Source organism: Canis lupus, chromosome 30 (assembly GCF_011100685.1).
Source record: "Canis lupus familiaris isolate Mischka breed German Shepherd chromosome 30, alternate assembly UU_Cfam_GSD_1.0, whole genome shotgun sequence".
NCBI lineage: Eukaryota > Metazoa > Chordata > Mammalia > Carnivora > Canidae > Canis > Canis lupus.
Genome location: NC_049251.1, coordinates 30254094 through 30266573, shown reverse-complemented (window position 1 = coordinate 30266573; position 12480 = coordinate 30254094). Strand labels below are relative to the sequence as shown.

Sequence of the window (12480 nt, the reverse complement as noted above, 5' to 3'; positions counted from 1 at the left end):
TTTTAGGGGTGCCTGCTTGGCTCAGTCAGTTAAGTGCCTGCCTTCAGCTCAGGTCATGATCCCAGGGTCCTGGAATGGAGCCCCACGTTGGGCTCCTTGCTCAGCAGGGAGCCTGCTTCTCCCTCTCCCTCTACCACTCCTCCTGCTTGTGCTCTCACTTGCTCTCTCAAATGTTAAATGTCAAATAAATAAAATGTTAAAAAAAAAAAAACTATCCTTTTGTTAGAATTGTATGATCCTGGCTTTCATTACATCTTTCTGACCAAACTGTTTTATACTGGTAAAACTAATTTTAAATAATAAATATTCAACAAATAAGTGCTAAATAAAAGTATTTAACAAGGAATAATTATTCTATTAAAAGGTTTAGGCAACAAAATTTATGAAATGCTGTTATATTATCTTTATTTACTTTCCTATTGGGGTGCCCGGGTATCTCAGTAAGTTAAGCATCTGACTCTTGATTTGGACTCAGGTCATGATATCATGGGTCTTGGGATTGAGCCTCAGGGGGGCTCTGTGCTCAGTGGGGAGTCTACTTTTCTCCTTCTCCCTCTGCACCCCTCCGTGTGCACTTGTGTGCTCTCTCTCTTGCATGCTCTCTCTCTCTCTCAAATCTTAAAAAAAAAATTTTACTTTCCTAGTAGCCTTAGCTTTCTAATTCATAGTGTATAAAAAAAAAGAGTCCAGCCTCATAAGTTAAAGCATGCAAAAGTGTATTTTTCTGAGGAACAATTATCATAGTTGACATTTTACTGGAAATTATTGTTCATTTTATAGGAAGGATGTTGGCGAATGAATATATATGTATCATCCTGATACTTGTCTTAAAAATGTTCTTTTCTTTTCTAGCAACAACCCTTACGGCCAAATTTAGTAGAAACTAGCTGTCCCAACATTCGCATGGATCCCAAATTATGCCCAGCTGATCCAGACTGGATTGCTTTTATACATAGCAATGATATTTGGATATCCAACATTGTAACCAGAGAAGAAAGGAGGCTCACCTATGTGCATAATGGTAACACATAGTTCTTCACATATACTTTGCTGAAAAATATTTTTTAAATTTTACTTTTGCTCACTTTTTGAGGTAGGGGCAAAGTAGGTGATCTTTATATTTTAAATTCAAATCTTTAAAAAAGAAAAAAGTACAGTGGATAAATAATATGTACCACCAGCATAATGCTACATCGTCTTCATGTTCATTTTCAGATAGCACAACAGTAGTATCTCTGATGTGATTGTTTCTTTAGGTTACTGAAACTGCCAGAATTTCCCCAAAACTATTTTTATTAAAATAAAATATCTATTAAAAAAAGTTAATCTGGTTTTTGGAAAGCAAACAAAAACCTAATATAAAAAATTTATCTTCCCTTTTAGGAGAGCATACTTAGTTTTTGTCATAATAGGAAAAACAAAACTTTGTAGAATTGTGTGTATTGTGGAAATATTTAATTTTCATTTAGGTGATTATAGTAATACTAAGCTCTGCTCAAAGCACAGAAAAGATGTAGATATTTTCCTCTAAAGCTTTCATACAAACGAAAGATGGGGAATAGTGTATTGCTTTTTCTTTGAACACATAAAACAGTTTAAGATTAATAAGCTCCACAGTGAAGGATGGTCACTTTCAAAATTCATTTGTTCAACTCTTGCTTAATATACTGTTCACAAAGCTGATTTATTGGGCATCTTTCTTAATAAATTATTTTAGAATATAATAGTGTATTGACAAAAACATTTTTTTTCATTAGGATAATTGGTGTTATAAAAGAAGCCTTTTCCTGAACAATTTACATTGGTAGGAAAAACGCTGAATTAGAAGTCAGGAAATCTGTTCTAACTATTTAGTCAGTCAACAAAAATACATTAAGTTCCTGTGTACCAGATAACATGGCAGGAACTAAGGATACAGAATTGAATAAAACATAACCTGGGCCCCTCAAGGAGACTCTATGAATAGTAAAACAGAGTGATAAGCAAACGTAGGGTGTTATGAGAGCATCAGTGTGGGGTGGTGGTTAGGAAGAACTTCCCAGAAGAGAGGACACCTAACTGGCATCTAAATTGATCTTAGATGTGACTGCACATTAACCAGTTCATTCGATGTGAGGGCACCCCATGAGAAAGTTCTTAATGCAGAAGGTGGTATGTGTGAGAAGTTAAAAGCAGTCTGATGGTTCTAAAGCATAAGGTATGAATCAAGAAGAAGGGAAAGGTAAGGCTGGCTGATAAAAAAAAGCCAAGACAAGGGTTGACTATATCATGTAAATCAACAGTCTCTAGCATGATGAAAAGTGTTTAGCAATTGGGTAGTGTGGTCAGAATCATAGATAAATTGTTCTGGATACTTCATGAAAGTTGTATTTGAAAAGCCCAAGACTAGAGACAAAGACACCAAAACTTGACTGTTGAACTTATCCAGGTTTAAGTGGTCTAAAACTCTATAGAGCATCAGATAGACAAAAGAGAATGGAGTAGGGAACTTTTTAAGTGAAAAGTGGATGTTTTGGGGATACCTGGGTGGCTCAGTCCATTAAGTGTCCATCTCTTGATTTTGGCTCAGGTCATGATCTCAGGGTCTTGAGATCAAGCTCCACATTGGGCTCCACACTCATCTGGGAGTCTGCTTCCTACTTCTCCCTCTCCCTCTGCCCTTCACCCCTACCTCCCTGCCAGCATACTTCCCCCTTTTCCCCAAATAACTAAGTAAGTAAATAAATAAATATTTTTAAAAATCCATGTTTTGGGTCTCCATTTGAAGTCCAGGAATCAGAACAGCTACCCATGGCAATAGACGGATTAGATTAGTGATTAGTAAATCTGAGTTGGAAATCCTAGCCATTTCTTCACGCTTTCAACAAACATTGAGCACTCACTATGTACTAGTTATCCTACTTGTGGTTGGGAGTACAAAGCTCTAACAATAACCAATAGAATTAAGATTTTTTTTTTTTTTTAGTCTATATTTTCTTCTGTAGAATTGTTTTTCACACAGGGTTATTGTGAAGATTGAATTTAGGGGCACCTGAGTTGCTTAGTTGGTTAAGTATCTGACGCATGATTGCAGCTCAGATCATGATCTCAGTGTTGTGAGATGGAGCCCTGCATCGGGCTCCATGCTGGGCATGGAGTCTGCTTAAGATTCTCCCTCTCCCTCTGCCCCTATCTTTCTGTCTCCATCCCTCCCTTAAAAAAAATTTTTTTTTGACAGAATTTAAAGTAGAAAGCACTGGCACCCTGCAGGATGTTAAAATATTGTTTTTATTATTTTGCTTTCTGTGCATATAGCTATATGATATTTATTATTTTTAAGATTAGTACACTAGCTAAAAATGTAACCTAGAAACAGACTGTCTGAGTTTGAGTTCTAGAACTGTCATTTTTTAGTTCTGTGGACTTTAATAAATTATTTAACCAGTGTCTCAGTTTCCGTATCTGAAAAGGCATGTTACTATAGTGTTTTTATGAGGTTATAGTGAGTTCATTTTTGTGAAGTGTTTAGGATGATGTCTGAAACATAGTAAGTGCAATGTTTTTGTTTAAGAAGAAAGGTAGGTTACAGAGTGTGCATCTTCACTCTTACTCTGTTTACAGTAAGTTTCTAAGTGAAAGTCTGGTTCTAGAGGAGTTTAGTCAGTGAGTATGTGCATGTGTTTATTTTCTGCCTAGTAGGAAGAGAAATGTAAAAGTAAGGGAGTACCAGCCTCTACTCTCAAATGATGTATTGACATATCAAAGAACAAAGTGATACCTTTTATTCATTTAATAAATAGCTCTTAATAATTGAGGTCCATAGTAAGTGAAATGGAGATAGAAATGAGTGGTACCTATTTTCACATCCAAAAGAAAAAGAGGGCAGCCCGAGTGGTTCAGCGGTTTGGCGCCGCCTTCAGCCCAGAGTGTGATCCTGGGGACTTGGGATCGAGTCCCATGTCAGGCTCCCTACTTGGAGCCTGCTTCTCCCTCTTCCTATGTCTGTGCCTCTCTCTCTGTGTCTCTCATGAATAAACAAATAAAATCTTTAAAAATATATATATATGAAGCAATATGGTTGAATATAATTTTGGGGTAGTTGAAAGATCCAAGAAAACCAAACACTGGCTTTGCCTATGTCATTAATTCAAAAATTCAAAAAAAAATCTTGAAATCTGAGCTTAGTTTTCACTGGCTTGGTGCTAAAATTCATTTGGTGGCAAAACCTGTCCTGAACTGACCTGAGGATATTTATAATTTTAATCCTACTTAGTGTGTCTATTCATAAATTTGTTGCAAGAATATTGGTGTATTCAATTACAGGGTATTAGATTACCCTGCCAGAGATGTTACATAATTATATAGTAGATGTATGAAAAATAGGAAAAATCCCCCCAAATTCTGAGTTCCAAACACTCTGGACTCAAAATTTTTGGATAAGGAATTATTGGTTCATGTTGCATATTTGTTTCAGACAATATATAGAAAATACAGATTAGCAAAAACTTGAAACTTGTCTACAGTACTGAAATCACTTATGAGATATTATCATACACCTATTAGGCTGGCTAAAGTGAAAAATATTAACAAATGTCAGAGAGGAACATTCATACATTGTTAGTAAGAATATAAAATAACAACAAATACTGGTGGCTCAGTTGGTTAAGCATCTGCCTGTGGCTCAGGTCATAATCCCAGGATGCTGGGATCAAGTCCCACATTGGGCTCCCTGCTCCACAGGGAGCCTGTTTCTCCCTCTCCCTCTACCTGTCACTCCCCAGCTTATGTGCTCTCTCTCTCTCTGTCAAATAAATAAATAAAATCTTTAATAATAATAATAATAATACAATCACTATGGAAAACTGTGTGGCAGTTTCTTATCAAGTTAAGCACTTAGCGGGCGCCTGGGTGACTCAGCGGTTCAGTGCCTGCCTTGGGCCCAGGGCGTGATCCCGAAGTCACAGGATTGAGTCCCACATCAGGCTCCCTGCATGGAGCCTGGTTCTCTCTCTGCCTGTGTCTCTGCCTCTTTCTCTCTCTGTGTCTCTCATGAATAAATAAATAAAATCTTTTTAAAAAATACTTAAAAAAATAAACACTTAGCAAACTACCCAGTCTTTCCACTCCTAGGTCTTTATTTAAGGGAGGGCATACACCCACAATGATCCCTATGCAAGAAAGATTATAGCATCTTTATTCATATTGCCAATAACTGGAAGCAGCCCAGATGCCCATTAACAGATGAATGGATAAAAAAGACTATGGTATACTATGGAATACCATCTAGCAATAAACAGGAATGAATCATTGATACATGTAACAACACTGGTGAATCTAAAGAAGCAGACAAAGTACATCACTTACATGATTTTCTAGAATAGGCAAAACCAACCTGTGGTGACAGAATTAGATTAGTGGTTCTGGAGTAAGAATGGGCATTGACTGAGAAGAGGCCTGAGAAAACATTCTGGGTGTTGGAAATATTCTGTGTCTTGTTAGGATGTGATTCGTTACACAAATATATTTTTCACAAATAATGGTACACCTAAGATTTTGTAAATTATAAAGCAATTAAAATATTTTTTTCCAAATACAAAGAAATTCTTACCCATAGTGTGTTTCATTATTTGGAAAGAATATAAACCACATTTTGGTTTGTATCCCAACACTTTTTTAAATATATGTTTGCTTAACATTTTTTGAATGAAATTAGTGTATACATGTCTTCTAGTAATAATGCTTTTTTATTTATTTATTATTTGTAATAATGCTTTTTTGAAATCCAAGTATATTAGAAACATTTCTCCATGTCATAAAATCTCATAAAATTATGGCTTTGTGGTTTTGATGGGTTTATTTATTTATTTTTTAAGCTTTATTGATGGGTTTATTTTTATTTTTTTAATGATAAATTTATTTTTTATTGGTGTTCAATTTGCCAACATACAGAATAACACCCAGTGCTCATCCCGTCAAGTGCCCCCCTCAGTGCCCGTCACCCATTCACCCCCACCCCCCGCCCTCTTCCCTTTCTACCACCCCTAGTTCGTTTCCCAGAGTTAGGAGTCTTTATGTTCTGTCTCCCTTTCTTTTTTTTTCTTTTTTTTTTTTTAAAACATTTTTTTTATTTATTTATGATAGTCATACAGAGAGAGAGAGAGAGAGGCAGAGACACTACAGGCAGAGGGAGAAGCAGGCTCCATGCACCAGGAGCCCGATGTGGGATTCGATCCCGGGTCTCCAGGATCGCGCCCTGGGCCAAAGGCAGACGCCAAACCGCTGCGCCACCCAGGGATCCCCTGTCTCCCTTTCTGATATTTCCTACCCATTTCTTCTCCCTTCCCTTCTATTCCCTTTCACTATTATTTATATTCCCCAATGAATGAGAACATATAATGTTTGTCCTTCTCCGATTGACTTATTTCACTCAGCATAATACCCTCCAGTTCCATCCACGTTGAAGCAAATGGTGGGTATTTGTCATTTCTAATGGCTGAGTAATATTCTATTGTATACATAAACCACATCTTCTTTATCCATTCATCTTTCGATGGACACCGAGGCTCCTTCCACAGTTTGGCTATTGTGGACATTGCTGCTATAAACATCAGGGTGCAGGTGTCCTGGCGTTTCACTGTATCTGTATCTTTGGGGTAAATCCCCAACAGTGCAATTGCTGGGTCGTAGGGCAGGTCTATTTTTAACTCTTTGAGGAACCTCCACACAGTTTTCCAGAGTGGCTGCACCATTTCACATTCCCACCAACAGTGTAAGAGGGTTCCCTGTTCTCCATATTCTCTCCAACATTTGTGGTTTCCTGCCTTGTTAATTTACCCCATTCTCACTGGTGTGAGGTAGTATCTCATTGTGGTTTTGATTTGTATTTCCCTGATGGCAAGTGATGTGGAGCATTTTCTCATGTGCTTGTTGGCCATGTCTTTGTCTTCCTCTGTGAGATTTCTGTTCATGTCTTTTGCCCATTTCATGATTGGATTGTTTGTTTCTTTAGTGTTGAGTTTAATAAGTTCTTTATAGATCTTGGAAACTAGCCCTTTATCTGATACGTCATTTGCAAATATCTTCTCCCATTCTGTAGGTTGTCTTTTAGTTTTGTTGACTGTATCCTTTGCTGTGCAAAAGCTTATCTTGATGAAGTCCCAATAGTTCATTTTTGCTTTTGTTTCTTTTGCCTTCGTGGATGTATCTTGCAAGAAGTTACTGTGGCCGAGTTCATAAAGGGTGTTGCCTGTGTTCTTCTCTAGGATTTTGATGGACTCATGTCTCACATTTAGATCTTTCATCCATTTTGAGTTTATCTTTGTGTATGGTGAAAGAGAGTAGTCTAGTTTCATTCTTCTGCATGTGGATGTCCAATTTTCCCAGCACCATTTATTGAAGAGACTGTCTTTCTTCCAGTGGATAGTCTTTCCTCCTTTATCAAATATTAGTTGACCATAAAGTTGAGGGTCCACTTCTGGATTTTCTATTCTATTCCATTGATCTATGTGTCTGTTTTTGTGCCAGTCCCACTGTCTTGATGACCACAGCTTTGTAGTACAACCTGAAATCTGGCATTGTGATGCCCCCAGCTATGGTTTTCTTTTTTAAAATTCGATGGGTTTATTTTTAAAGCAAGAGTTCCCTTTACACTATTTGCTGGAAAGTGTGAAACAGTTATAAAAGCTAAAATGTTCTAGTTGAATGGAAGAAAGGGAGGTGGGAGGAACAATGAGATTACATGATGTGCAAGACCCATACTAGGTGTAAAGTTGGACTTTTCTGGGTGTAAGTTACAAGTCACTGTGACCCTTTACATGGTTTTGTTTTGTGGTTTTTCCATGATGCTAATGAAATGGGGAAATAATAACTGATATTTATGTAGAACATATTTTGGTTCAGGATGTGTTTTAAGTGCTTTATGTGAATTAACTCATTTAATCCTAACAACCGTATGTGATACATTTCTTATTCCCATTTACAAGTGGGACACTGCAGTGGAATGAAGTTGGGTGATTTGCCCAAGGTCAGTAAGTAAATGATGGAGTTCAGGTTTAAATCTAGTCCACTGGCTCCAGAGTTCACCATAATACTACAGTTGCATTTCAAAATAAACTAAATCATTGTGCTTAGTACCTATGAAAAGATAGAGAACTTCCTGTGATAATCTTGCTGTTTATATTTGTCCAGAACTAGCCAACATGGAAGAAGATCCCAGATCAGCTGGAGTTGCTACCTTTGTTCTTCAAGAAGAATTTGATAGATATTCTGGCTACTGGTGGTGTCCAGAAGCTGAAACAAGTAAGGGGGTTCAAAATAATATAACTTAATTAAAATATGAGATTCAACTGCCAATTAGTTAAGTGCACAGATGCTAAGTCCTGAATAGTAGATTATGAAGTCATGAAGATTGGATCCTACCAGTAATTATTTAGAATATAAATAATATAAAAAAATGTTTTGCTATAACTGTTTGTTAGAATAAGATTTTTTAAAAATATTTTATTTATTTATTTGAGAGAGAGAGCAAGCAAGCAAGAGAGAACATGAGCAGGGCTTGAGGGGGAGGAGCAGAGGGAGAGGGAGAAGCAAGCTCCCCACTCAGCAAGGAGCCTGATAGAGGCTCAGTCCCGGAATTTCAAGATCATAACCTAAGCCGAAGGCAGACCGCTTAACCAACGAAGCCACCAGGTGCCCCCTCAGAACAAGATTTTGATATGAATTAGAGAAACCATTAAAAGAATACTGGACTCTTTAAATAGCATTAGAAGGCACCTGGGTGGCACAGTTGGTTGGACATCCAACTCTTGGTTTCAGCTCAGGTCATGGTATTGGGGTTGTGGGATTGAGCCCCACACTGGGCTCCATGCTCAGCACAGAGTCTTGGGACTCTCTCTCCTTCTCTTTCTGCCTCTCCCCACTGCTCTTGCTCTTGCTCTCAAATAAATGAATAAAATCTTTTTTAAAAATAGCATTTATTTTGTTATAGCAAATATTATAAATATAATTGAGTAATTCATTTTTCAACAAGGAATGCATTTTAAGGTATGCAGGGACTGGGCAGCCCGGGTGGCTCAGCAGTTTAGCACTGCCTTCAGTCCAAGGCATGATCCTGGAGACCTGGGATCGAATCCCGCGTTGGGCTCCCTGCACGGGCCTGCTTCTCCCTCTGCCTATGTCTCTGCCTCTCTCTCTCTCTCTCTCTCTCTCTCTCTCTCTCTCTCTGTCTCTGTCTCCCATGAATAAATAAATAAGATCTTAAAAAAAAAAAAAAAAGAAAAAGTATGCAGGGACTGAAATCCTTCATAAGTGCAAGTTTTAAATGTGTATAGGTACAGGGGCACCTGACTCAGTTGGTAAAGCATGTGGCTCTTAATCTCAAGGTCGTGAGTTCAAGGAGTTCAAGCCCCATGTTGGGCATGGAGCCTAGTTAAAATTTAAACATATATGTGTGTGTGTATATGTACATAATTATCTTCAGGTTTTGCCTTCCTTTAACTAGCAGAAATGGTTTAGTAGTAACTCACCTTCCTAGTGCAAAGACTGGTGATAGTTTCATACACAAAAGGCAGCATATTTTGTACATAAATTATTTTTCACTTTGGGAAATATACTGCTAGAAGGAATGGTTAGTTATGATTACTGTCTGGAATAATTCTTCTAGATTTTCAATATTTAAATTTCTTTTAAGCTCCCAATGGCAGCAAAATTCTGAGAATTCTATATGAAGAAAATGATGAATCTGAGGTGGAAATTATTCATGTTACATCCCCTATGTTGGAAACAAGGAGGGCAGATTCATTCCGTTATCCTAAAACAGGTACTATATTCCATCAACATTTATATTCACTCATTTCTACTTTCCAAACAAGATTCTCTCTGCATTCATCCAAAGAATGGTCAGTATTGATCAGTTAAAGCCTTTAGTGAAGGTAGGTTATTCATTGTCACTGAAGTAGATTTCCTAATTACAAGCTGATCTTCTTATTTAGTTAATTTCAAAGGTTGGGAAGTGCACAAAGCTGGTTACTACAAGTAATGAGAAAAAAAAGGAGTCTTTGCTATGAAATAAAGATTTTTAAGGGATTATATTCTTAATAAATCATTTTTTTCCTGTTTTGCTGTTTGCCATATTTCAATTACAAAATGATGCAGAATTTCTCTTATGTATTGCACACTGACTCTTATATTTTCCAGTCTTTTTTTTTTAATCTTTTGATACCTACGTTGAGAATTATAAATTTGAATTGGAGTTTTGAGATTCTTATAAAGCCTTGATTCTACAATATTCTTGACTTAAAGTGTCAGGGGGGTTGATCTGACAAAATTGGTTTGAATAATTTTGGATATGCATTACTATTCATTTATGTCTCTTTCTAAAGGCACAGCAAATCCAAAAGTCACTTTTAAGATGTCAGAAATAATGATTGATGCTGAAGGAAGGGTAAGTATAAAATGTTGAGCTGACTTTTTGTGTAACTTAACTAGTCTGTTTAGTAAATATCTTAGATACATTCTTTAATTTTTTAAACTCAGTTCTTTTTTTTTAATTTAAAATCAATTAATATATAATGTCTTATTGGTTTCAGAAGTAGAGGTCAGTGATTTATCAGTCTTATATAACACCCAGTGCTCATTACATCACATGCCCTCCTTAATGTCTATCACCCAATTATCCTATCCCTCCACCCCCTTCCCCTCCAGCAACCCTCAATTTGTTTCCTATGATTAAGGGTCTCTTACGGTTTGTCTCCCTCTCTGATTTCGTCTTTTTTTCCCTCTCTTCCCGTGTTCCTCTGTTTCTTAAATTCCAGATGTGAGGAGATCGTATGATAATTGTCTTTCTCTGATTGTCTTATTACACTTAGCATAATACCCTTTAGTTCCATCTCTGTCATTGCAAATGGCAAGATTTCATTTCTCTGATGGCTGAGTAGTATTCCATTGTATATGTACACCACCTCTTCTTTATCTATTCATCTGTCGATGGACATCTGGGCTCTTTTCATAGTTTGGCTATTATGGACATTGCTGCTATAAATATTGGGGTGTGCGTGCCCTTTGCAATACATTTATATCTTTGGGGTAAATCCCTAGTAGCGAAATTGCTAGATCACAGGGTAGCTCTGTTTTCAACTTTTTGAGGAACCTCCATGCTGTTTTCCAGAGTGGCTGCATCAGCTTGCATTCCTACCAACAGTGTAAGAGGGTTCCCCTTTCTCCACATCCTTGCCAACATCTTTCGTTTCTTAACTCATTAAACATTTTAGCCTTTCTAGTGGGTGTGACGTGGTATCCCATTATGGTTTTGATTTGTATTTCCCTGCTGCTGAATGATGTTGAGCTTTTTGAACTTACTCACCTTGCTGAGATATCTGTGGACCATGATTTCAAGTTGACCTGATCTTCTGCTTTGAAACTTTTTGCTGGTTCCCAAGATAAAAATATAGGGATGTGCATATTTATCACTCCTTTCCAGAAGTTTTTCCTCTTTACTATTGTTAATTCTACAGATCAATAGTTAAAAAAAAATAGCAGTCATTGACTAGGACTTACATTCTGTGTTAGATAGATGTCCCACATTTCTGTTGTACTGCTTCCCAACTGGACAGTCAAATGCTTATAAGCTGAATGCACACAAGATTAATTGAAATTCTTGGGGTACCTGGGTGGCAAAGTCAGTTAACCATTCAACTCTTGATCTCAGATCAGGTCTTGATGTCAGGGCTGTGAGTTCAAGCCCCCTTTGAGCTCCATGCCAGGTGTGGAGCCTGCTTACAAAACAAAAACCAGTCTTCTCGGCTAGACTTTAACAGCTTTATTGAGATGTATATATTCACATATAATACAGTTTATTCGTTTAAATTTTAGAATGACTTTTAGTATATTCGCAGAATTATGTAACCCATCACCATAGTCAATTTTAGAACATTTTCATCACCCCAAAAAGAAACCCCACATTCCTTAATCATCACCCTCCAACCTTCCTATATCCCTTAGCACTGAGCAACCACTAGTCTACTTTCTATCCATAGATTTGCCTATTCTGTACACTTCATATAAATGGAATCATACAGTATCTAGTCTGGTTTCTGTCACTTAGCATCATGTCTTCAAGTTCCATCTATATTGCACCATGTATCAGTACTATCTTGCTTTTTTTTTTTTTAAGTTTTTATTTATTTAAGTAATCAACACAGGGCTTGAACTCACAGCCCCAAGATCAAGGGTCATATACTCTTCCAACTAAACCAGCCAAGGGCCCCAGCACTTTCTTTTTATCACCCAGTAATATTCTATTGCATAGCTATACCACATTTTATTTAACTACTCATCAGTTTTGGACAATTAAGGTGTTTCCATTTTTGGCTATTAACGAATAATATGACCATGAATCTGTGTATATGTTTTCATTTCTCTTGATAGATACCTAGAAGTGGAATTGTTCAGCATATGATAGCTCCGTGCTTAACCTTTTGAGAAACTAACTACCAGACTATTTGC

General features: G+C 37.1%; 1 protein-coding gene across 5 annotated transcripts in view; it reads left to right on the top strand.

Moving 5' to 3' along the window:
• Positions 1–12480, top strand: part of DPP8 (dipeptidyl peptidase 8) — an 81030-nt gene that overhangs the window by 25934 nt on the left and 42616 nt on the right. For all 5 annotated transcript variants that reach the window (XM_038580739.1, XM_038580738.1, XM_038580740.1 and 2 more), the window contains exons 6-9: positions 853–1021; positions 8167–8277; positions 9668–9796; positions 10359–10420. In XM_038580739.1, coding sequence (XP_038436667.1) covers positions 853–1021; positions 8167–8277; positions 9668–9796; positions 10359–10420 — 471 coding nt within the window. The remainder of the gene's footprint in view (positions 1–852; positions 1022–8166; positions 8278–9667; positions 9797–10358; positions 10421–12480) is intronic.